Below are 25,240 nucleotides of genomic sequence, written 5' to 3'. Positions count from 1 at the left end.
AAATTTGCCCTAAACCAGGACAGGGGGGTACTAGCATAAAGAGAGAGTGCTGGGAGAACAGAGCTCAGGCAGCTGGGTTCACTTTAACAGAGCTGCTGGGGAGGCTGTGTGAGTTTAGTGCTTCAGCCCAGATAAACCCAAAGGGGGGACCATGGTCCTACCCCATGTGTACAAGGGCCACAGTATCTGAAGGCTTTATCCTGAGGTTTATCCTGACTGTAGGATGGTGACTTAGGAGATGTTCAGTCTAACAATTGCATTAAGGTGTGAGATATTGATCCCCTCACTATACTGATTCCTTAGGGACAAAAGGAGATTGTTTCTTCTGTGGGGCAGGGAGCTGGCAGTGAGCTGATTATTCACTAAAAGTTGCACTAAAGGCTAAGGGTGGGTAAAGCAGCACTGCATGACAGTGTGTGCAGGGGCAAGGGAAGGGAAACAATTACATTCTGAACTGATTCTGGTGCCTCCTGGGCCAGAACTGAGGTTGAACTCACAGCAGAGCTAGTGACAAATGACCTGGAAGGTGTGCAGCAGGGCTGGGCTCTGTAGAAGCCTTCCTGTACCTTCTCCGTGCCTTGAATGAATTCCCACTCTGTTTGAAATGCACTTCTGCTTGCTGTTACACTGCAGACCCACTGCACATCAAGTGCCTCCCATGGGCCCAGGGGAACAGAGCAGGGACCTCCTTCAGGGACACCCATGGTATTACACACAGCAGTGACTGCTGCTTTTGGAAAGCTCCACACGATCAGAAGACGGATGCTTGAGCACAGGGGACAAATACCCAGTACAAAAGAAGAAATCCACACACAATTGTGTCACTTTATTATGCTTGCCTGGACTCTGTGTGTGTGGCACCCAGGTGCAGTTGTGCAGAAAGCCTGAGGAAGCAGCATGCACAGGGTCCAGGTGGGAAGCTCCTTCCTTTGGCTGCAGGCAGCAGCAGCCACTACATGTGTCAAGAGGCACTCAAATGGCAGCCCAGGGAGGGAAGACACATGGACACAAAAATAGACTTTCTTTAGACAACACCAGCTCTGTTAGGGAATGCTCTTCTGAGTGGAATAATAGCAGGGACAGTCTTGGTTCAGGAAAGCTTAGGGGTCTGTTCAGGAAGGGGCACACAGCCCTGAGTGATATCAAGAAGCTCAGGTGGGAGACTGAAGTGCTGTCTTGTCAGCAAGCACACGGCAGAGGCAGACTGTACCTGCAGACACTGTCAGAGAGGTGGAGCAGCCAGCAGCTCTCTGTGTCCTGCTAGCAGAGTCACACTGGAGACCAGGATGCTTGTTGCAAGCAGCTTGCAGAGGCCGGGAAGGGGTAAATGAGTTTGTTTTCATTTGTTTCTGGACCCCATCCCAAATCTTTTCTAACCCACTTCCCGAAGTTGCTGTCATCTCTCTCACTGCCAGCAATTACTCTTGGATGCCATCTATCTGAGGGAGCCAAATGAAGCCCCAGGGCTGGACACCAGACATGTTTCTCTTTCCAACATTTCCCTTGATAAATGGATGCTGGGAACAGTGTAAGAGAAAAGGATTCAACCTCTCTTGCTTTGCATTGTCACTAAAAATTAAACTGACAGTATTGACAGCCAAGCTAGAGCCCCTCTGTGGTAAAGAATGTTACCTTTTGATAAATGAAGAAGCCAAGGTTCTCACTGCAGGTCATGGAAACAGTTGGGGACAGGGCTCTGGGTTTCCCTGGTATGTTTTGAGACACAGGGTCTGTGGTTTTCTTTATTCTTTTCTTCCCACTCTACCTTCCAGAAAATATACTTAAAGTATCCCTTCAAGTTCAGGAGTGCCCAAGTCAGGGAAGCAGGCAGGAGAGACAGCTGACTCAGGCTGGGTGCCAGGGATTAGAGACTAAGAGAGGAGGTCTGCAGGATTTTTAGGTGATCTCCTCTCTGACAGAGAACACCAGTGCAAGTGGTGAGGCTGAGTCTTGTGGTGCATTCACAAATTCACATTCTTTGCAGAGTCCCCCTGAGGAAGGATGGGTGCTGGCTCCTGGCATCCTATGCAGAAAGGCCATTTGCTCTATAGCCAGCAGCAGCACCAGGCAGAAACCATCCAAAGGCTAGGGATGCCCTGAGGGAAGTCAAGTCCAGCATGCAGACGGTGGTTGAGCAGGGCTATGGCTCTACTGTCACGCTGCTGTGGGTGACACGGACGCCGTACCAGCCCTTCCAGAACAGCGTGTCCTGGCCACCGTGCTCAAAGCGCACAAAGCGCACCCCGGGCCCGTAGCTGGAAAAGGTGTGAGAGATCTTTGGGACAAGAGACAAAAACAGTTGTTAGTAAGTGTCAAACCACCACACACCTCCTGCTGTTCAGTACACAGAGCCTTCAGCCCCACTGGTCACAGTCAGAGCTACCAGCCTGGGTAACAGTGGGAGAAGCTTTGATCCCATTGTTCCAAGGCCACCAAATCACTCCCAGCTGGACATTGTGTGTCCAGTTCTGGGCCCCCCAGTCTAGGAAAGACATTGAGATGCTTGAGCACATCCAGAGGGGGCAACGAGGCTGGTGAGGGGCTGGGAACACAAACCCTGTGAGGAAACACTGAGGGAGCTGGGGGTGCTCAGCTGGAGAAAAGGAGACTCAGGGGTGCCCTCATCACTCTGCACAGCTCCTGAAAGGTGCCTGTGCTCAGCTGGGGCTGGGCTCTTTCTCCAGGCTCAATGATCTTGAAGGTCTCTTCCAACCTTGTGATTTTGTGATTCTGTGACACCTCCTTACACCTGCTAGTGGTGACTCAGCAAGTTTCCTGTAAAGCAGCCTCCCTTTTCCTTTTTCAATCATAGGACCACGGCTCCAGAGAACACATGACAGAGCTTTCTCCTCCTCTTAGAGAATTCTTCTGCTTAAAAATATTCCTGATTCATGTAGGTTGGGTGTCACCTGCGGAGCCCATACCTGTAACTCACCTCAGTCCAGTTGGCATCATTTCCCTCTGGGATGGTGACAGTGTCACTTTTGTACTCAGCCAGCACATCCTCATTCTCAGAGAGCAGCTTCACACACAGCTCATAGAGGCAGCCAGCATCACTGCGTCCTGCATACCTGCAAGGAGAGCCAAGGTGTTGCCATTACCTCTGAGAGCTCTGCAAAGGCTCCACCATGCTCACCAAGTCACTGAGGCCCTGCTTTGAGATGGAAATCTGCAATGGTTCTTAGCCCAGCCCACCACCTCCCCTCACTGACCACAGGAACCTGGGCTTGGAGTTCATGTGCTCCAACAGTCCAAAGCCTGTGAACTGCCTGTGAGTCCTGTCCCACATCCAGGACCCTGGCAGATGAGGTTTTAAGGCCCAATATCTAAATAAGGTCTATGCCTGCCCTCTCTTCCTTATCTTACTTAACCCTCTGCCTGTCCTCAGAGCCTTCCTTAATACTTACCAGTCTCTTACCATGATTTTAGGCTGGGTTGTATCCATCAGCTCTTCCCAGTAGCCCTCAGCCCTGAGGTCAATGACCTGAGCCTTTCGACACCACCTGAAACACAAGATGCCAATTGGTATCACAGTCTCTCCTGGGAGAACCAAAAATGCCCCCTTTCCTGAGTAAGAGAAGAAAGCAGCCTTACTCATAAGATGTGACAAAGTATTTATGGACTTCTTCACTAGGAAATTCTTTTCCAAAGTCCCCTGGGAGCTCTTCAATTTTCCAGCCATCACCTCCATTCTCTATCTCTCCCCAGTGCTCCAAGCCTTCTGCAAATGGCAGGAAAGAGACTTGGATGAGTCCTGTGGATGTGGGGAACTTGACCATCTCCCACTGGAACCTTCCTCTGCCTTATGAAAGTTTGATATTAGACACAGCACTGATTGATATGTAGACTATGGATATGTTTGTTAAGTAGAGGTCAGGCAAAAACCTTTAGTCTGACTGAGCCTAATCACGCCAAACTTTAACATTCTCCAGCAAGGGGCTGTGTATGGGGGGGTAGAAGTACTACAGGGAGAGAATTTAGGTATTCTGAACAGTGTCACCATTTTCAGTGTCACAGCACACAAAGACTCTGGGGACAGATGCTGATTGCTTTATTTCTAAGTTTTATAAAGCACTGAGTGGTATTTTCTGAAGCAAAGACCTTAAACATCACTGTTTTCAAGAGAGAAACCTGGATGCTGGAAAAGCTTGCAGAAGGTCACTTGTAAACAAAATGGGGGAGCTGTGTTGATACTGCTTTGGTCTGTGATGTGTGAAATTGTTGCTGTTTGGGTTGTGAGGCTTGGTTACTTCTGCTTATTGCTAAGCAGCTTATAGCTCTGGCAAGTGAAGGTCATAGATTCAGAATAATGGCACGTGGGGTGTGTGCCCAGTCTGTAACATGGGCTGAGGTGAGGAGGGTAAAAACACGACTGGCCTGAGCTGCTGCAAGGAAAGAAGCCTGAAGGGCTTGGTGAGCTGAGGGCAGACTCACCCCTGAGCTGGGAGAAGCTTCATCTCTCCTGTCATGGCTTAGCAAGAAGCAATAGAGAAACAAATGTCACAGCCACTACTGTGTTGGATGGTTTCTACACAGGACATCTTTGTGTCTCAAACATGATCCTTGCAGAGGTTAGATAAAGTTAATGTTATGTAAAGCCCTTTGCAGAGGCTGATTATGAAGGGCCTTTGTGCTCATTAAATGATTTTGCTGCACGGATTGAGTGACTTGACTCTTGGGCAGGGAGAAAATTCTGCAACCTGACAGCAACTAAGATCTATTTTCACAGACTAGCCAAACACAATTCTCAGTGACTGGTCACCTCTCTGACACCCTGAAGCTTGTTGTGATGTCTCTCACCTTCACCACATGGGTTCTTGATGAGATTCTTCCTTTTCTTACTCAGGAAGTAGAAGCTTTGCCAGTTCTCTGCATCTGACTCTGCTCTGGTGAGGCCTTCCTGCTGACACTTGAGGATCCAAAGCGCAGCTCCATCAACCAGGTTCTTCCACTGGCAGCAGACCAGGCGGCACACCAGCACCAGCTCCACGGCAGGGAGGGAGGCCAGGATTCGGATCAGGACTGCCTCAGGGAGGGACTCCATCCCTGGGGCAGGCTGGGCACAGCTGGCTGAGACAGAGGGTGCAAAGGAATGGTGAGGGTTTCCCACCCTCAACAATGCCAGACAATGATGCACTAGAAAAAAAAAGGGAAAATAAATATGTTATCTGAAGGCATGATTTGGATTCCTAGCCTCAAGGTCTCCTGTTCCCCATTACATTAATATCCTGAAGCAGATTACTATTTTTATATTCTAAGTAAAAGCCCTGAATGAAATCTGCCCACAAAATGTATGTATTTGACCACTGAGTTTGTTCATTTTCCAGGCTGGAATCAGTCCTTCCAGAATCAGTCCTTCCAGAATCTCTGCTGCTGCAAAAATCAGCTTCCTAGTAATGATTTCCTCTGCAGAGGAAGGCACATGGGTGTTTGTTCTGCCTTTAAGAACAACCCTGATAACAAATGCTGCAAAGCAGTACTCAGATATTCCAGCTTCTTGCCAGGTACCTCTGCAGTGGTTCATTCTATAGCTGACAGTCTTTTCCCTCAGAGTGCCGGCACTTAATCAGGAGCCTGTATAAAGTAAAGGTCTGAACATAAGTGAAAATAACTCAGCTGATATTCTCTAATATCCTATTGTCTATGGCCTCATAACTGGAGGAATGAAGTCAGAAGTGTTTGCTCTAACTCCATGTGCTAATTCTGAACTCCAAACAGCTCTCTGCTGCCCTGAGGTCCAGCCCAGGTGCTGCAGGGCTATGGAAAGATGAGTGTGCAGATTCAGAGCCCAGGTCATCCGTGAGGGATGCACTGTGACACTGCTTTTATGTCAGCTGAGTCCTGGTGCTGGGAAGGTGCTGAGATTGCAGCAAACCGCATGGATGCGGCCAAACTCCTCAGGAATGACTCATTAAGCCTGGGAGAGCACCAAGAACAGAGGTGAAATACCCTGGCATGCAACTAAACAAAATACAGCGGTGCCAAACCTGGCAAGGCAGGGAAGAAACTGGGAGTCACTGCTGTAGCAGCATCCTACATCTACACGTTCAGATGTGTCCTCTATCTGCACTGCAGCCAGCAGGGGCAAACTGTACCTTAAACCTCCCTGGCTTTTATGGAGACAGCATTAGTGATTTGTTATTCTCCCCACACTTCCAACCTTCAACCACAGTCCCGAAGGCCAAAACGCAATTTTTTAAAAGTAGGCGGGAGGGATCATGCTGGTTTAATCTCGTACAGGAATTTCAGAAGCCTCTCCCGCTCCCTGCCTGCTGTTAGCCAGGCTTCCCTTCGCACTCGGGAGAGAAGCGGAGGTACCTTTCCTTCCCCGCCGAGGCAAGCATCCAAACCGGGAAGGCTTTGCATCAGGACATGCTCCCGGCAGCGCCCACCCCCTGACGCGTTCGGGGTACACGCGTGTCCCTCCTCCCTCCCCAGCGCTGCCCAGGAGACACCCGGGCAAACCCGCGGAGGCTCAGGGGAGGCACCGAGCGCTCTTACCTGAGCCGCTGCTGCGCGGGCTGGCCGGAGCCGGGCTGGCCGGATATATATACATATAAGCCGCGCTGCACCGGCCACGGCACCCGGGGCTGGAGAGGGCGGCCAAAGCTCCCGGGATAGAGCCCCGCCCAAACGCGGCCCCGCCCAAACGCGGCCCCGCCCAAACGCGGCCCCGCCCTATTCCGCCCAAACGCGGCCCCGCCCAAGCGCGGCCCCGCCCTATTCCGCCCAAACGCGGCCCCTCTCCAAGGCCCCGCCCAAAGGTCCCGCCCCAAGGCCCCGCCCAAACGCGGCCCCGCCCCGCCCCAGCGCGGCAGCCCCGCCCCGCGGCCCCACATCCGTGTCCGGAGGCGCAGATGGGCGGAGCCAGGTGGGGCCCGGGCCGGGGCGGCTTACGGCGGGGAGCGGGCCTGGGGCCGGGCGGGCTGGCCGGGAGTCTGTTAGTCACGAGGGGAAACCGCCTTTGCTTCCGGCAGCTCGGCCCGCCGTGCCGGGGATCTCCCGTCGCCCTCCTGCGGCCCGCGCTCTGCCATGACAAGCATCGGAGACCTCCCCGAGGACGTGCTGGTGGAGCTGCTGTCGCTGCTGCCCGCCCGGGACCTGCTCCGCACCTGCCGGCTGGTGTGCTCGCAGTGGCGGTACGTGGTGGACCTGACCACGCTCTGGAAGCGCAAGTGCCAGCGCGACGGGTTTTATCGTCAGAGCTTGGAGAGAAGCATCTCTGACTGGAAGACCTTCTATGTGCTCTGCCACTTGAAGAGAAACTTAATCAAAAACTCTTGTGCTGAAGGTTTGTTTCGTTATTTATAATAAAGGACTAAGGGTTTCCGAGCAGTCCGAATGAGTCAGTATCCTGCATGCCTCAGCTGCTGCTGGTGCTGTGGGACTGTCCAGCTGGTGGGTGTAGCTCTGCTAGGTCAGATCCACAGTTCGACTCCTGCAGTAAAACTGCTGCAGGTAGATAGATAGGTATGTATTTACCAATACTTTGTGGTTTTAGCCAGAAAAATCTGGAGTCAAAAGGTTCCAATATGGCAGGCAGTGACAATTAATTTGCACTGCAAGTACAGTGTGGTAGTGAAACGATCAGATATTGGGATCAAACATTTGGGCAGCTGAAGAACTTTTGTTACCAAAGACTTGACTAATATAACTACAGTCATCCTGCTTTATTGCTGCTGCTGATTTTCTGATGAGGTCAGAAATCTGCTACCTGCTGTCCTAGATGCTGACAGCCACATAAAGGTAATGGCAGCATAATGACAGGAGTCACTTACAGCTGTAGGAAAAATACAGTGGATCTGAACACATCAAGTAGCTTCCTAGAATTCTTCTGTTGCTGATTCTAACAAAAGCTGAGATCCTGCTGGTAGCTGAAGTGAGGTCCTACCCCTCACCTTGGATACCTGTGTTTTTAGAGAACTTCCAGCACTGGAGACTTGATGACAATGAAGGAGATAAGTGGAAAATTGAGGATCTGCCTGGAGCTCATGGAAATGATATGCCAGACCCCAGAGTACACAAATACTTTGTCACTTCATATGGGTAAGAACTGGATTCCAGTGATCTGGAACTGGGAAACCTGTTTCCTCCCATCTGTCTGAAAAGGCACCATGGTTAGAAAGCTGGTGGCAGGTTACTGAACCTTAGATCACCTGTGGGAAAAGGAAGGAGCTTCATTAACCCTTTATGCCAATTAATCTAAAGAGATGGGTACTGCTGAGAGAATTGATCACAGCAGGTGCTAAATTTCTCTGCCTACCAGGAACTTCCTGTGATTTTTATAGTTGGGATAATCCACATGGGGTCCCTGCTTCTCCTCTCCCAAAGGTGGTAGAGAAAGGTTAAGGGTCTGGGAAACTCAGTCAACTGTACTGACATGACAAGGTCAAAACTCTGTAACCTTCAGGAGTGGTAGGTGTGTCACACAAACCATTTGTAATAAAAGCTGTCACCAGAGGAGGAGCAACAGCTTTTACAAGCTTTTACAAGTCACTGGTTTCTTGTTACCAATACATCAATACAGAGACCCTTCTTAATCCAGCTTGTAGGTAACTATTCTTTTTATCTTGGGGTGAAGCTAATTCAGTTCATTTTCTTTGTCAGGTTCTGACTATGGATAAGGCAGGGTTTAGCCAGGTCAGCTTTGTGGGCCTTCAGGATCTGGGTGGGTATTAAAGCTGTCAGGAAAAGGACAGCAAGAGAGAAGTGTTCTGTAGAACTGTGAGTATTTCTGTGTCTGTTTCAGGCCATGTTTCAAGTCTCAACTCATTACCCTGGAAAAAGAAGGCTATTGGAATCAGCTGATGGATGAGAAACGGCCTGAAATTACAGTCAAGGACTGGTGAGTGGAAGCACTGAAAATTAGAATTTCTGGCATTGGTCTAGAGGTAAGCTAGGCTTCTGGAGCTTTTCATGACATAAAGTCAGTTTTTTATTCTTTGGGAGTTGTAGTTCTTGAGGAAGAGTAAGATAAATCTAAACTCACTCAATGGACTACATGGTGGCAATCCTGTGAAGGGTGGGATAGCTGTAAGTTTTACAAATTCTCTATAGCTATGGGGATGACACTCCTTCACTCCTTTTCCTCTGCAGACAGGGATCCCCTTGGAGACTGCTTTTGAAAAATAAAGAAAACTGAATGCTGTATATACAGCCCTGCTCCTTGATTCCTCCTGCCTCTCCAGGTACGCTGCCAGGTTTGACTGCGGGTGCCGCTACGAGCTCACCGTGCAGCTGCTCTCCAAAAACCGCGACGTCCTGGAGGAATTCCATCCCGAGCCAGTGGTCATTGAGCAGTGGAGTGATGCCAAGTGGAGAGAGGTGAGCAGCAGCCAGGGAGGCAGGAGCTTTACAGCAGTGTTGTGACACTTGTGTCTTGCAAGTCTTACTTGGCCAAAAGTGCCAGTGGACTTTCTCTGCTCTTCAGCCTCCTCTGCTCTGTAGAGAAGGTGAGTCAGTGCTTGCTACTGATGATGCTGAAGAAGCAGTAGTGTCCTGAATGAGTCAGATACTATTTTTAGGTGCCCAGCATTTTCTATAGAGTATCCTGTGGGCTTCTGTGTTGTTTTAATGCAGTCTTTTTAATTGTTTCTTGGTTTTATGTAAGATTCTGTTTAAATAATTAAATAACAAGAGCAGATTTCAGGGTCAAAAAACTGTTTTAAAACTACTGCATGGATATCCAAGTATTGCAGACTTAGCTTTTCTTAAACAGTTACAGGTGTTTAACTGGTTTGATTTGCTGTACATTCTGCATTAGATGTTACTTATACATGCACTTAAAAATCAAGCTTAATGTTAGCTTAACTCAGATAGGACTTAGGGGAGAAAGGCTTCTTTCTTCCCCCTGCCACCCCTTCCTCCCCCAAAAAACAGGGTATGGTGCACTTTCAATGAAAGCTATCTGGGCTCAGGAAGAGCTCATCACACACTGTAGTTTTCTGAGCTTCTAGGTGAACACTGGTTTATTTAGGCAAATTAAGAGGAATTCTCTTTTCTGTCCAGATTTCTCACACCTTCCGGGATTACCCAGCAGGAGTTCGTTACATCTGGTTCCAGCATGGAGGCCAGGACACGCAGTTCTGGGCAGGATGGTATGGGGTCCGTGTGACAAACAGCAGCATCACCATTGGGATGTGAAGCACTGTGGAAGGGTTTGCTTTTACCTCAGGACTGTAACCAAGTGGTCCCAGCTGCACTGTCTGCCTGTGCTGTCTGGGTGTGTCCTAGCTTTGTCTTGCAGCTCTTGTTCACAGTAGAACTTCAGCAGGCCCAGCCCTTTGGAATGGTGTTCTGTCTTCATCTTCCATTCTCTTCTACCATGGATGCTACTCCAATTATTGGTGCCCTTCCAGAGAAGAACTGGGACAATTAAATATGAGATCTATCCTTTCTAATTAATATATTCTTATGCTAACACACACAGTCTTAAAGACACTTTCTTGTTTATGGAATGTAGGATGGATAAGGCTAAAATGCTTAATTTCAGATTATCAATGCTTTCTACAAGCAGATTGTTTTGTATGGTATTTTCTTTCCTGTTTCAGCTTTAATATTCAGTTAGAGATTTATGATCTGCATCAGACCCTTCATAGCATCAGGAAACTGTCACTCCTTGTTCCTAAGTGCTGTGTCACTGTAGTGAATTCCTTATCCTTTAAGTGTTTATGATCAAAATGGCACCTACCTTCCTATCCAAAACAGTCCCTTGGTGTTTGAATAAACAGGTAGAGAAAGAGGAAGTAAAAAGTCCCTTCAGGCAGCTGCCTAACAACAAAAGTGCCTTTTGATTGTGCTGGGCTATTCCCACATCACCTTTGATTTATACTGAGCAGTGTAACCCAGTATAAAATGTTAAAGCAGTGCCCAGACTTGATGTGTTCCTACACTTGTTACTTGGAAGAAGCAGGAGGTGCTGGACAGGCTAGTGTACCAAATTCTCTGACAAATAAGCTCAGCTTGTTTGAACTGTGTCTCCCACCTGTACATACCCAGAACTAATGTTAAGGCCATGTTCCATCTCTTCTGACAGGTGTGGGATTATTAGTGCTTTCCTTGCTTATTCTCAGTTAGGAGTAGGATACTCAGCAGATGCCCTTGCTGGACAGACAAATTCCACATTGCTAATGCCACCTCTGAGTGAAAGGGGAGAGACCAAGGTTGTACAGCCTTTCATAGGAATTGGCAGAGTCCACATACAAGCCAGAAAAGCAGTGGAAGCTCCACAGAAAATAAAAAATACTTCTTCACTGAAGAAGGGAGCCTGGTTTTGACAGAACTCAGCCCAGTTCAACTGGGGTAAAAGTCAGTATTTATTGAAGACTACTTGGGATGGTCACAGTGGACAGACACCACATAAGGCCTCGCTCCCCCTTAGCACAAATGTTGCTCTTACGGACTGTGTGACAGCTCCTAGCTGTCTATTACTGCCTGTGTGCAATGGATCTGCCCTTTTCAGGTGAGAGCTGGACTGGTAATAAAGTACTGACTCCCCAGGGATGCACTGTATCAACACCTGTACTCTCACACAAGTCAAGATAGGAACAGGCTCTGGCTCCCCATTCCAAGTCAGTTCTTTATACAGTGGTAAGAGCACTTGAAATAAAGAGGCAGCAGCTGCTCTACATTCACCCAGAAGGCCGGCTGAAGAGATGGTTATCAAGATACAGTTTGTGACAGATCTTACTCCACTGGAAGATCAGATGAAGCTTGAAGGCAAGGAAGATTTGAAATCAGGTGCCTTTGTGAGCTCGCTCTTCTACATAGAGCTGCATCTGGAGAGAGAAACAAGCAACAGTCCTGTTAGTATACAGGCAGGTGAATGGGAAAAAAAAAAGCCTGCAACAGGCTGAATAGGAAGTGCTTATACCTTCCCCCATAACCAGGTTTCCTATTTTACTATGAGGAGTCTTGCCGTGCTTTGATTACTGGCACAGACATCTGCAAGACTAAGCTACTGCTCAGCAGTATGTTTTAAAGTTGTTACACCACAGAAAACTGCAGAGCTGATGTCAGAGCATTCAAAGCTCAGAACTACAGCAGGTTCAGCACCTCTTGGTCAGAATGCTCTGCTCACCTTTAAGATGTCAGATGTCATGGTTTTCAAGGGAATAAGCCGGGGGTCGTGCATGTGCACGTCTTGCTCATCAGCAAGGATCCAAGGGAAATCCTGGGGGCAGGAACACAAGGTGTTAGTGGCAGAACCCAGCAGTGCTGTAAGGTGAGCTCCTCCTCAGCACTTGTTTTGTGTTAAGTTGAAAGAGAGAGTGGCTGAGGGAAGGAACAGGCAATTCAGACCTTCCACAACAACAAAACACACGCTTGTCCCTGACGCTCAGCATAATTGTCTTCAGTTACAGCATCAAACTGTGAGGTCAACCCACTTCACTTTCTGCAAAGGTGACATCTCACTTCTTTTAAAAATACACTCTCAGCTGTCCTGAGCTACTATGCCCAGTTTATTACACCAAGATTTAACTGCAACTCCAGAATGCTTAGGGCATGGGTTTCCATCCTGCCTTGGGTCTAAAGGTGGGTCTACTACACCACAAGTTTCCACTACTAAGCAGTGCAGAACAGATTTTCATTTTGAAACAATTCTATACTTTGCTAGCTTAATTTGTTGTGCCTTATGACACCTAAAATAACTTGACTCAGGAAAAAAGGTTCCCTGTATCTAAGAAAGGATTCTTTAAAAATAATCTTCCTTTAGAAAGTGTTCTGCACACAGTTTCCTGTACAATGTATTTGTGCCCCCAAACCTGCTCTTTACTTTAATCTTAGTCTTTCTTGCTCTTTATACAAAATCAGCCACCACACAGTGGATGGTGGGTGAGGGCTGCTTTTTTGCTTGATTAAATTCAAGTACCTGTTCTACATGCCTGAGTATTTCTAAGTGTCTGAGCATGCACTGGACAGTGAGTATTGTTACAATCTATTTCAAGACCTGAAGTTATCTGCAGTGGTGGCTGTGTGTGGCAAATGTGCTGTCAGCTCACCAGCATAAACCATTTCACCACATTTCAAGTACAGTTATGATGTGCCTCATGGGACACCAACCTACACGTTCAAAATATCTCTCAGCCTTAACCTTAAAGATGCCAACAACTCTGCACTGCCCAGTCTTTGCTATGCAGCTTCTCACACACAATCAGATGCCCAAGGATATCACTCACCTTTATCACCTGGATCTTTTCCATGTTGCGTGTGGCAGCCTCCCGTGTGTGAACCAGAACTGTGAAGGTGCAACCTAAGAGAAGTGTCAGGTTCCAGCTCAGGGGACAGCTCCCAGAGGGTCAGCCAAGCCAACCAATGCCAGGCATGAGGCTGTTTGGATCCAAGTGACATTTACCTGGGGGGTTGTTGTCCAGCACAGCATCACACACGCTGATTTTCAGGATGAAGGCACGCAGTAACTGCTCCACGTGGGACAGCAGGGACTCAGAACTGTGGAGGAGACAGAAGTTGTTACTGGCATGCAGCAAAGGCCTGAAGTTGCTCCCAGAATATCTCCCAGGGCTGGGTGTTGGATGCCATGGGCAAACAGGAATGGAAACCTCACCTAATGGAAAGAAGAGGTGGCTGGGTGATCTCAAAGACAAATCTCTCCACGGGGTGGTGCTCTTTATCCAGAATTACAACCACAACTTTCTCCACATCGTTCTGCAGGAACCAAGACAGAAAAATCCCTTCCTTAATATGAGCTGTCGCTGCCCACAGTGTGCTTCACCTTCTTTGATGTAATGGAGTACACTCAGTTGTTGGGGCTTACAGCGCAAGCCCTTATCCAAACCTAACTTCAGATTATTCTTAGCAATCAGAAAAAAAGAAATGCTTTTGCAAAGCCATTTCTTGCTGGATGCTAAGCTGCCAGCTTGTGGCTGAGGGAGAGGAAGTGTCCTAAATTGTAAATTCCTCTAGATTCTGTTTTGGAACAAGGGAGGAAATGCACAGCCATCTCATTGCATCACTCTGGGAATGGACACTGATGAAGTTAAGATACATTCAGACCATTATCCAAACAGAGCAGCTTTGTACAACCACAATTTAGAACAGACCTAATTCCATTTTCTACATGTGCATTAAAATTGTCTGTAAAGAGCAAGGCATACAAAACCTGCCAGCAGCCTCCTGGAATATTTCATTGGTCACACCTTTCTCTTGCAAAACCTGGAGTCCAGGCCTACCTTTGCTTCCTGGTTCACAGCAAAGCATTCAAACTGTTCTGCCACAGCAGGTGCTTAAACTCTGATGGATTGTAAAGCAGAATGGTATAACTGGAAATATACAGACGTGTCCCTGTGTGGTACATGAGACAAGTAAGGCAGGGTCTTAACTGCCAGGAAAGGTTATGATGTTTTTAGTTTTGTTAGGAGCTTTTATCAGCTAGTGTATTGTGTATGGTACATCTGTAAACAAATGTTGCAGTTAAGATAATTTTTATGTTCTCTTACTTTCTATTAAATCCACCTGCAGTACTTTTGCCCAGGTCCCCAGTCTGAGCTCACCTTCTCCAGCAGTGGCTTTACACAGTGCAGCGTGTCCTGGATGTACTGGTTCAGCTCTGGGTGGCAGGACATCTGCAGCAAACACAGGGAAGAGTCAGAGCTGTATTTGACATGAGCCAGGACAATGCTAAAAGGAAAGGGAAGATTTAAACAGAAGCACCAGTGTGTACAAGGCATTCAAACCATGCTTCAAATAGTGCTGAAAGATGCTGAGTTGCCCATTCAAATCAGCAATTCCTTCAGGGAAGGGGTAATCAGCTGAGGCAGATCACTGCACCCATACAGTTGGTGTATATCTGCAATGTACACCCAAAACAGCATATTGGGAACAGCATATTCCAATCATCTCTACTTCCTAGTAAACATGCTCTCCTGTTACCTCACTGCACAGAGCTGGGGCAGCCTTCTACTACTGTTATCCATGATAACAGTATCCTGCTTGTCCCAGGAGCACTTGCTGTATCCTCAGCTATGGGGCTGTTCTCTCTTATGACAGGAACTAAGATCTCCTCAAAAATAAGTCCATCAAAAAGTCCTCAAAAAAAAAAGTACATTAAACAATCACTTGCTGAGTATAAGTTTTTTTCTGGTGAGTGTTGATTGATCCTTGCTATTTTGCTTGTCCACGTGGCTATCAGCTTCCAGGAAAATCTCCTACCTGGACAGGTACATTGTATTTTTTCCTCTTCTGAAAGATCCCAATAGGGTAAACTTCTCTGACATACAAGATGAGGTGAACAGCCACTTCCAGGAATTCTGAAAGAACATCTGCAACAACTGAAAAACAGAAGTAAAGGATGCTGGAATAAGGTGTGGGAAAGTAGAGCAATACCATAGACTCAGGGGACCTTTTTCTACAGGTTATTTTTTTCTGCATAAATTTCACCTGCCTCCTCTTAGCTGCAGAAAGTTTAGGGACAGAGCAGCCCTACAAGACTCCCCCAAGCTCAGTCCCAAGAGGAGCCTCACAAGGACACCAATTGCAGCTTAGTACAACACATTACCTTGCCCAAAGTTGAGGTCCTGCCGTGTGAGAGTGGTCATCTTCCCCAGACCCTGGAAGTAACCACAAAAGGAATGGTTATGCTCTGGCTGTATTATTCGTCTAGTCTGTTCATGGAGCTGTACACCAGAAGACCCTGTGAGCAGCCCCCATAAGCCCAGCCTGTCCTCAGGGATTACCAGCAGTGCACAAACCAGTGCTCACACCTCAGGATGAGAGATTATTCATAATTTAATTACTGGGGTTTTCAGTCTCTCTCCATTTCTGGGATACAGGAAAGTTCAGACAAATACTTTTTAGTAACACAAGATAGCTTTTCTAAAGCTTCATAGTACTTGCCTTTTCTAAGCCCTATCTCTTACTATAACACAAGAACTTCTCAGGGTTTTGGGTTTATTCTGACACCACCACAAACCATTGCTTGTCCAAGCTTGGAGCCACTGACATCTTCCACTGACACAGGTTCTCATGTGCTGCCACTGCCAACAACTTCTGAGTTGCTCTCTGCAGTCCCAAGGAACCCAAACCCTGCAGAGCTGCATAATTAAGTCAACTTTGTGACACAGGATTATGGAATTCCTCAGGTTGGAAGGCACCTATAAGGATCATGGAGTTCAACTCCCTGCTCCTCACAGGACCATCTAAAACTAAACTATGTGACTTAGAGCATCATTCAGCTGCTCCTTGAACTCTGGCAGGCTTGGGCTGTGACTACATCCCTGGGGAGCCTTAAATTTGTGAGCAACAAAGGGCAGCACATTATTGTGACAAACTGACTCTCATGTGCCAACAACTGAACAGCAGATGCTGGAGTTCAGCTTCTCAACAGCTTTCCCTGCATAGCAGACTCCATGCCTTACACAATTTAAGTCATGGTGTACATAATTATCTGTTAGAAACTTTGTTTTGTTTAATTATTTTATCCACACTCTCTGCAAGCTAACAAATTCTAACCACTAACAGCAGCACCATTCATGAGCTGCAGAGGTCTTTAAATGCCTCTGGAGCACTCTGGCTCCACCAGTAACTCAGGTGTTCTACAAAGACTTTTGACAAACCACAGATGTTCCAATAAGCTCTTTAGACACTGATTTTCAAGCTGTTTTAGCTGCAACAAAACATGTTTTTCAGACCTACAAAGAATTAGTTCGACCTGCACAAAACAGGTGCTACTTTCATCCCCAGTTTTTAAAACAGATATATGTATATATATATATAGATAGAGATATATGTGTGTGTGTGTGTGTATATATATATACATATAACAGATAGATAACCTTTTATATCACTGTATACAAGGACTTCCTGGAATATTAGTGATCTGCTACACTAAATAAAATTAAGATAGTTAAGCATCTCATTTAGCACCCCAGCCACAGTGGCTCTCAAATTAGTACAAAAGATCTACAGAGTATCATAAACAATCTGTGTTTTTAGAGGTTTAGGTTCACATCCTCCCTTAAACTTCATTCCTTCTTCAAGAGATGCCCGAGCAACCCAAGGGATCCACCCTTCCACACAGTCACAAAGTAGGAACTAGACACTACATGCTCAAGGACTGTGCAGGCTGGGAGATCATGGAATCACAGAACAGCCTGGGTTGGAAGGGACCTTAAAGCTCATCTTACTACAACACCCTGCCAGAGGCAGAGCCTTCCTCCACTATCCCAGGCTGCTACAAACTCCATCCAGCCTGGCCTTGCACATTTCCGGGGATGGGGTATATCATGGAAGTATAACCCACCGCCCTGCCCGTGCCGGTCACCAGAGCTCCCGCAGCAGCCCAGAGCAGCCCGCACTGCTGCCCCAGCAGCGCCGAGCCGTGCCGTGCCGTGCCCGGGCTCCAGCCACCGCCGCTCCTCGCCCACTGCGGTGTCTCACCCGCGCGGGCAGGAGGGCGGGCGGATGGGGACAGACCCCCGAGCGCCCCGGTCCCACCCTCACGGCACTGCCCTCACGGCACTGCCCCTCCTCAGCATTCCCGAGCCCGGGAACCGCCCGTTCGCCGGGCTCCCTCCCGAAACGGGGCACGGCACTGCCCCTCCTCAGCATTCCCGAGCCCGGGAACCGCCCGTTCGCCGGGGCTCCCTCCCGAAACAGGGCTGCTCGCATGGCCCGCCGCCCACACTGCCGCCCAGGGCACCGCCTCAGCACGGCCACCTGCCCCCGTGTCTCCCCCCGAGCCCGTGTCCGCCCAGTGCTCCTCCCCGCCCCGCTGTCATGCTCCGGGTGTTCCCTCTCGCACCGCCGTGTCCCCGCTCCCTACCGGGCCGGCCGCCCCTCACGCCCGCCCAGCGCGGGAGGCGGTGGCAGCGCCTGCGGATGACGTCAGTGCGGGGCGGCGAGCGCCCCCCGGCGGGCGGGAGGAGCGGGCGCGGGGCCGGTCCCGCTGCCCCCGCGGGGTCCCGGCGCCTCCTCAGCTCCCCCGGCACGGCGGGGCCGCGGGCTCGGCGCAGGGAGCGGGGCACGCTGAGCCACCAGCGGCTCTCCCTCCCCGGGACCATAACGCGGGGGAAGCCTGCGGGAGAGCGGAGCCCGCCCCACGGCGCAGGTGAGCGGGGCTCACCGGCTCACCCGCTCCCCGCCTCCCCGGGCTGCCACGCCTTTGTCTCCGGCCTTTGTCTGTCCCGTCCGTGCCCGGGGCAGGGACCGCTGCTGCCACCAGCATCCTGCGCTCTCGCACCTCCTCCTTAGCGCCGGGCAGCCCCGCACACGCTCCCTGGCATGCCCCTGCACTCCTCCCGTGACCCCCGCACGCCCAGAGCCCCTCCGCCCCTCCCAGCCCCACCTCCTCCGGCACCATGCACCCCAGTCCCCCGGGATTCCCAATGTCCCCGATTCCTCTCCACATTCCCCCACTGCCTTCCCCCTGTCTCCTCCTCCTCTTCCTCTTCCTCCTCCTCCTCCTCTCCTTTCGGGTTTGAACACCCCTTGCCCCCCGCAGACCTGCCTCCCCTCCGCCGCTCGCACAGCTCTGCGCTGCCCTGCCTGCCGGGCTCCGCCAGACCGGGACCTTCGGACAGGTAGGCAGCGCTGCCCGCGCCGTGCTCACCCCGCCCCGGGGCCAGCGGTGGATGCTCCGCCGAGTTCATTCCCCTCTGCTGTCGCAGGGACTGGGGAGGAGTGGGGAACACCTTCCCACTTTCCGTGCGCCCCGGAGGAGACAAAGACACGGACTGACGGGGATCCCCGGTCCTGCCGCCGTCGGGATGCGCGCGGAGCTCCGGTTACGGCGGCATCGCTCAGCGGTGCGGGCGGGCAGAGAGCTCGGACAGCGCCGGTGCCGGGGCGCGGTGCCTTCGGCCAGACCTATTGTCACCCGCGCTGGGCAGCGGGCTCCGGACTCTACGGGTCCCGCCGCGGTTCTCCACGCGGCTCGCCTCCGTGCCCTGCGCCGTGTGCCTCGCGGGGATGCGCGGTGCGGGCTCTGGGACTCGCGTCCCACCGCCACTGCCGGTCACTCCTGCACGCTTCCTCCTCAGATCGCTCTGGGAAGCAAAGTCGCCTCGGACAGAGGCACCGTCGCTCTCTCGGGGCCCCGGGGGTACGTCCCGGCTCCGAGCCAGAGATGCCGAGGGGCGACGGAAGCTTTTCCCACGGAGTCATTGTGTTTACAGAGCCGTGCGCTGCCATGCACCGAGCCCCTGCGTACCCGCGGCTTGCTGTCTGTTCTTCCTCTGTTGATAAAAGTGAGGTCTCATTTCTGAATTAGATCAACTTGGCATCAGTTAATGGCTTATTGCAATTAGTGATTGATCACACAGAATTTAAGTGGCACTTATCTAATTCACACCTAAAGTTTTCTGTCAGCTGGAGGGTTTAATCGAAGTATTTTTGTATTCCCATGTCCTCTCCCTTGAAGAAGGAGGCATTAATTCTATACATATGGGTCAAAGTGAGAGTGTCATGCAAGGAAAAATGTTGAAAGCACAGCCTAACTGTTTTGCCAGTCGAGACACATCCATGTCGCCTCCTTTGCGAAGCTCAGGGCAAATCTGCCCCATTCTTCCCTGTAACACTGGCGAGTACTTTCCAGCTGGGTGAGCAATAACCTTTCCTATTGATTGTGTCCCATTTGTCACCTGGCATTGCACATGCAACTGAAGAGTCTTCTCTGCCATGCTGACAGCAAGCAACTGTATCCTGGATGTGAATCTCAGGCTCATTGCTGTTTTAGTGTCTTTATTGGGTAGAGTGGACTCTGTTTGATAGCAGGTCGCCTGTGGTGGCGGCGTCAGCCACACTGTGAAGTCCCAGAGGGAAGCAGAGCAGAGGGTACTGCATATTCATTCATGGGCCCCTCTTACCCTTCAAAGCAGTGACTTGCTGGGCTGACCTGTCCCTGGCAGATGCTGTGTTGGGAAGCTCTCAGGGCAGGCTGGGCTAGGCTCAGGAGAGAGTGGCACAGCTGTGGCTAGGGGCATGTATTGACTTGAAGGTGTCCAGCATCGACCAAAACCGGGGTGCTGGAGCTCAGCAGGGACTCAGGCAGCTCACAAGCCTGGGCTGCAGCAAAGGGAGTTCCCTGGGCTGTGCTGTGTGAACAGATGACTTCTGTCCTCATCAGCAGAGTAGAGCACAGGCTGTCAGCCGGAGCTGATGGGTGAGAGGAGCCCCAGCTCCAGCCCTACAACTAATGTTGAATGAATCAAGTTTCAAGTGGTCACTGAATACAAATTGCCCCAGGGAGAGGCTTTGTGAAGGCACAGGGGATAGCCACAACTACTACTTAATGCCTTGCAAGCCTGAATCCTTATGTCCTGTCTCTCCTGCCACTAATACAATTGGTATATTACTGAATTTGGCCCTTTCTATTCTGGAGTGCTGTCTGGGGATAGCAAAAGTGAGAGAACAGAACAGGTAAAGGAATCAGAGGTTTCAAAGGGCAGAATGGAGGGGGTGTTCAGGTAGCCTGAATATCTGCAGAGAGGAAATGTCTTGCATCACAGTCAGGAGGGACAAAGAAACTTTGGAGTCCAGTAAGTATGAAAGGCAAGATAGGGAGGAATGGTGATGATGGAAGCAAGAAACCTAAAAAGCAGGGCGGCTCTGAAAAGGAACACAAAAGGACTGAAGATCTGTGAACAGAGAGCTGTTCTGTCATCCCAAGGATGTCTGGGACAACTGCAAAAACAATTGAAACTCTTTACAAATCTAGTGTGCAGGAAATGTTGGAAAGAATAAAAATGTTATTACTTTTGCCCTGGAGAGGAAAAGAGAAGGGCAAATATTACCTGTCTGCTTTGGGAGACCCTATAAAGCTGGGATTGGGCTTTTAGAAATGGGAAGGTCTCTTGGCAGATTGTTTATGAACCTTCCCAGCATTTGCCTCCAGAAACAGAAAAACAGATGGAAAGAGACCCAGCAGGGAAGTCAAATCTCATTTATCTGCACAATGCCATCCTCATGGCTCCAGCCAGCTCTCTGCATGTCAGCCACCATAGAGCCTACCCCATCCATTCTGCTCCAGGCCTTCTCAAGCCCATCCATCACCCCATGGCTTCTTATTTACAGGGAGCCTGGCACACAGAGCTGGGTTTATTGTCTGACATCCCTGCCACACAGGCACATACACACAACACCCATGCAGATGCCCATACACTTTGCGTATTACTGCAGATTGGGGTTGTCTGGAGTCCAGGAAATCTTTACACACGTCTGCCAAAGTCTGAGTTTATCAGAGCCAAAAAGAGATCTGGCCCAGCACACATGCTTGGGTCCAGCTTGGTTCAGCCCTCGAGCATACTAAATGCATCAAAGATCTTGACAGTCTCTTAGTTCAAGGGTTTTGTTTCTCTTGGCTGTGACATGATATGTGAAAAGTTAAAGCTAGGACTGTCAGATATCATGTTTTAAGTGAGATACGTGAATGAATGTTCCTGTTTTGTCAAATACAAACCAAATACACCAGGAACATTTTCAGAGTCTATTTCGGAGCCAAGGTGACACAACTGTATTTACAGCAGAAAAACATGAGAGAATTTCCATGTACCTGCTCAGTGCATGGCTGCCTCACAGGATTATGAGAGCAGAAAAATAGCAATTATATTAGTGACTCCAGAGAAGACTTCCCACAGGGAAAGTTATCCAAGATGCAACCCCCCACCCCCCCTCAATTTCACTTATGGGATTGTTACCATCCACTACTAACCCAAAATGGATCAGAAATTGTGGCTGGAAAACAGCACTGCAACTCACTTCCCAGCCCTGAGTCTATGCTCTGGGCAGCTCTTTGCTGTGCATATGTTCATGTGAGAGGCAGATTTGCTACCTCAGGTGGCTTGTACTCCTGAGGGTCTGCAAGGCAGTGTAGGAAGAGGGGTGGAGCAATAAGGATGTAGGTCTGGTGTTGTGAAGAGCTACAGGGGCAGCTTAACTTGGCAAATACTCCATCTATTTCCCTTACTTATATATGAACCCTAAGAAGATGATGAATTCTGGGCTTTGTTGTAACATGTGTGTTTGTTTATAGCAATTGAGGAAAGGCAACTCTCACAAGGCCAGACTTCTTTCTGCCTGGTGTGTGTCTCAGGCAGAATTTCATCCTTTGCAGGCTGCATCAGCAGGGTGAGAACCTTGCTGTCACCTACATCAATGAGCCCAAGGCTAGCAAGAGATTCTTTTGTGGACTGTGGTCTTGCTAGAAAAGAGGGTGAAGTTTATTTTGGTGCTCAGCCATTGAGGAGCCTGAGCACTGAGCACTAGGGATGCTGTTGTGTTATCTAGCTGTCCTTTTAAGTGTGAATTCTATAGGGTAAGAAGAATAAATGAGGTATTAAGAGGTTTCTGGAATTAAAGATAGATCAGGACATGGAAACAAGTGGTTAGGAGAAGGCTGGGGCTGCTTTGCCTCTAGAACAGCAATGTTGCATTAACCCAAAACTTGTCCGTGCACTGGTTTGGCTTAGCAAACAGCTCAGATCTCCCCTGATAACAGTGTAGCACAGGTTGTCAGGTAATGCAGGTAATCTACATCATTAATGCAAGATTCCCAGTGACAGTAACGCAGCACGTTAACCTGCCAGTGCGGAATTGAGGCAATCTGTGCTCCTACCTGCATTTTCATCCTGCTTCATGCCAACAAGACAGCTGGGCAGCTTAAATAAACACCCCCTATGCTTTGAAGCAGACCTTCTGTTTAACTGCCCTGCAGCATTTAGCTGCCTCCCAGCTCCCACTGAAAATCAGAATGTGTCTGTCAGATTCACCATCAAAGGGACACGTCTGTGAGAGTGAGATTGGAGACACCCTTGCATTCTCTTTGCACTTGTTCTCTCCTCTTGGTATTTTGCCTACAGATGAAAAGGTAAGATGCTCTTTATAGCTCTTTTGAGTTGTTCTGAGTGATGTCTTAATCCAGCTGGTTTGCTCTGGTTCTTAAGGGGAAAATCCTAGGAAAAAAAGCAAAGACCCCATAGTCTGGCAAAAAAGCAAATGACCCCATGCAGAGCTGTGTGTTGCTATTTGTTCTAGTAGTTTGGAAGAAGAAGACTATATTAATTTTTTTTTAATAGATTTAGCTGTCAGTCTGGTTTCCCTTTGTTCCAGGTAGCTGCCAATAAAATAGTATTTCTAGTGTTATGCCTTCGCAAGTGAGCTTCCCAGTGCCTCCTAAATCAGTCCTCAAGGAACAGTTTATTGTCTTTTATGGCCAGTAGAAAGACCAGCTTTTTGAAAACTGCATGAAAAGAAGGCCGCTGTGCTGCGTACCTCTTTCCAGGGAATGGCTGCACAGAAAACATGTTCCCAGGCTATGAACAGCAACAGAGAGGAATCTTGGAAAGGCAGGATTGGCTGGTGAGTGCATGAGCAGGGATTTTTCAATTAACAGGATGAAGGCATCTCTCTCTTAACTCCAGAATGCTGGGCTGCTGTGATGGCAAAATTTCCACTGACTCAAAATTCTCCATATCTGTCTCTCAGGCTGAAAGAAAAGGGGAAAGGAAGAGCCCAAGCTGCTCCTAGTGCATCTTCTGTCAACTCCACAAAAACTGGAGTCAGAATTGGCCTGAAAGGCTGTTACCTGCTACCCTTCACAGGCTGCAATGGCTGGTGTCATGGTTTGATACTGGCCAAATGCCAGACACCCACAAAGTTGTTTGCTCACCCTCTTATGCTATAGTTGGGCAGAGGAGAGAGAAAAAAAGTTAACAAATTTAATTGAGATTGAGATAAGGACTGTGAGGAAAATACTCTAAGGGCAAAACAGTTCAAATTTAAAGGTATAAGGTAAATGTATTATTAACAGAGTCAGAGGAGGATAACGAAAAGTAAAAGAAGTCTTTAAAACACCTTTTCCCCTCCACAGCCCTTCACTCTTTCCCACCAACAGCACAGGGAGACAGGGCATGGGGGTTTTGGTCAGTTTGTCACTCCAGGTCTTCTTCTGTTCGCTCAGGGAGAGGAGTCTCCTCTCCTCTGCCGTGGGTCCCCTCCCACAGGCAACAGTCATCCCAAAACTGTTGTGGTGTGGGTCACTGAGCCGTCTCTCGAAGCAGGGCCCTCTCTCTGTGTCTCTGGAAGCAGGGGCTCTCTGTCCCTGGAAGCAGGAGCGCTCTCTCTCTGTCTCTGGAAGCAGGAGCCCACTCTCTCTGTCTCTGGGAGCAGGGCCCACTCTCTGTTCGGGTCCTGCTGGATCACAGCTTTCTCTGCCATCCACCCACTCCACCGTGAGCACTTTTCCCACAGGCTGTGAGTGGATCTCTGCATGCCCCGTGGACCTCATGCATTACAAGGGGACAGTTTGTTTTACCGCATCCTCACCACAGCTTGAGAGGAATCTCTGCTCTGACACTTGGAGCACCTCCTTCCCTTCCTTTTTTTCCACTGTCCTTGGTGCCGCCATGTTGTTTTCCCTCACATGTCATTTCCTCCTCTTCTCCGACTAGAAGAAAACTGCTGCTCATTGCCAACAAGTTCCACCAATTCAGAAATTCTTGCAGGGTTTCGCAGTGCCGAGAAGCTGATCTCATCTGGTTTCCACACTATGGAGTCTCTCTCTCGCCGTGTCTCCGCTGCCGGCCAGGCGGCCCCGCTGCCATCGCGGGGCAGTGGCGGCCCTGCGGCGCTGCCGCTGTTTGACGCCTCTCTCCATGTAGGGCCTGGGAAGGAGAAGCCACTGCAGCTGCCCCTGCCCTTCTGCCTGAGGCACGGCCAGCTAGCGGCAGCCAGGCGGGCACGGCTCACCAGGGGCATGCCGAGATGGCCGCAGTGCCTCACCACCCCTGGAAAAACTGTGCTCGTGCTGTTTTGATTTTCTTCTTAAATATGTCATCACCGAGGTGTTACCAGCCTCTCTAATTGGGCCAGCAGCATGTCCATCTTCAGAGCCATCAGAGATTGGCTGTCGGACATGGTGGAAGCTTCTAGCAGCTTCTCACAGAAGCTGTCCCAGTGGCCCTCCCCACTACCAAAAACCAGGCTGTGCCAAATCAACACATTGGACAAGCAGAAAATCACCTGGAGGAGGGAGTATGAGCCCTTGTGGTTAAGCAGCAAAGTGGTTCTGCTGAACAGATGGAAATCAGGTGCAGCCAAGTGCTGAGGTGCAGAAAAGACTGAGATGAGGTTGAGTGAAAAGCTGTGGCTGTAACTCTGTGACAGTGTTTCTCAAAGGTGAGCGCAGGCCTGGTTTTTTGGCAGTCAGTATCCCAGGGAACTCTGTTTTTAAGCATGTCTTCATGCTGCCCAGAGAGAGTGGGACAGTCTGGAAAAGCTGTGCTAGAAA

General features: G+C 49.5%; 3 protein-coding genes across 5 annotated transcripts; 1 reads left to right on the top strand and 2 right to left on the bottom strand.

Moving 5' to 3' along the window:
- Positions 1–819: 819 nt before the first annotated feature.
- FBXO2 (F-box protein 2) lies at positions 820–6,539 on the bottom strand. Its single transcript, XM_041476583.1, has 6 exons — positions 6,502–6,539; positions 4,801–5,136; positions 3,595–3,721; positions 3,408–3,503; positions 2,936–3,071; positions 820–2,275 (listed from the first exon to the last, which is right to left on the bottom strand). Exons 2-6 carry the CDS (start codon positions 5,042–5,044, stop codon positions 2,141–2,143), a joined length of 738 nt encoding a protein of 245 aa, XP_041332517.1. The 5' UTR covers positions 5,045–5,136; positions 6,502–6,539; the 3' UTR covers positions 820–2,140.
- Positions 6,540–6,858: 319 nt separating this feature from the next.
- LOC121358413 (F-box only protein 6-like) lies at positions 6,859–11,127 on the top strand. Its single transcript, XM_041476582.1, has 5 exons — positions 6,859–7,291; positions 7,920–8,046; positions 8,750–8,845; positions 9,189–9,324; positions 10,009–11,127. Exons 1-5 carry the CDS (start codon positions 7,033–7,035, stop codon positions 10,141–10,143), a joined length of 753 nt encoding a protein of 250 aa, XP_041332516.1. The 5' UTR covers positions 6,859–7,032; the 3' UTR covers positions 10,144–11,127.
- A 170-nt stretch (positions 11,128–11,297) lies between these two features.
- Positions 11,298–17,837, bottom strand: MAD2L2 (mitotic arrest deficient 2 like 2). Of its 3 annotated transcripts, none has more exons than XM_041476586.1 (9): positions 17,780–17,837; positions 15,515–15,566; positions 15,169–15,287; positions 14,511–14,582; positions 13,565–13,665; positions 13,355–13,449; positions 13,179–13,252; positions 12,080–12,172; positions 11,298–11,777 (listed from the first exon to the last, which is right to left on the bottom strand). In XM_041476586.1, the coding sequence occupies exons 2-9, from the start codon at positions 15,552–15,554 to the stop codon at positions 11,736–11,738; spliced, it is 636 nt and encodes a 211-aa protein (XP_041332520.1). In that variant the 5' UTR covers positions 15,555–15,566; positions 17,780–17,837; the 3' UTR covers positions 11,298–11,735. The 3 variants fall into 3 exon arrangements, with proteins under 3 accessions (XP_041332520.1, XP_041332518.1, XP_041332521.1); XM_041476584.1 differs by having other exon boundaries at positions 17,759–17,824; XM_041476587.1 differs by lacking the exons at positions 15,515–15,566; positions 17,780–17,837 and adding an exon at positions 14,890–15,045 and having other exon boundaries at positions 14,511–14,637.
- Between the last annotated feature and the right edge of the window lie 7,403 nt (positions 17,838–25,240).

The sequence above is a fragment of the Pyrgilauda ruficollis genome, unplaced genomic scaffold (assembly GCF_017590135.1).
Source record: "Pyrgilauda ruficollis isolate IOZ18807 unplaced genomic scaffold, ASM1759013v1 scaffold39, whole genome shotgun sequence".
Classification (NCBI taxonomy): Eukaryota; Metazoa; Chordata; class Aves; order Passeriformes; family Passeridae; genus Pyrgilauda; species Pyrgilauda ruficollis.
This window is presented reverse-complemented; position numbering and strand designations above follow the sequence as displayed.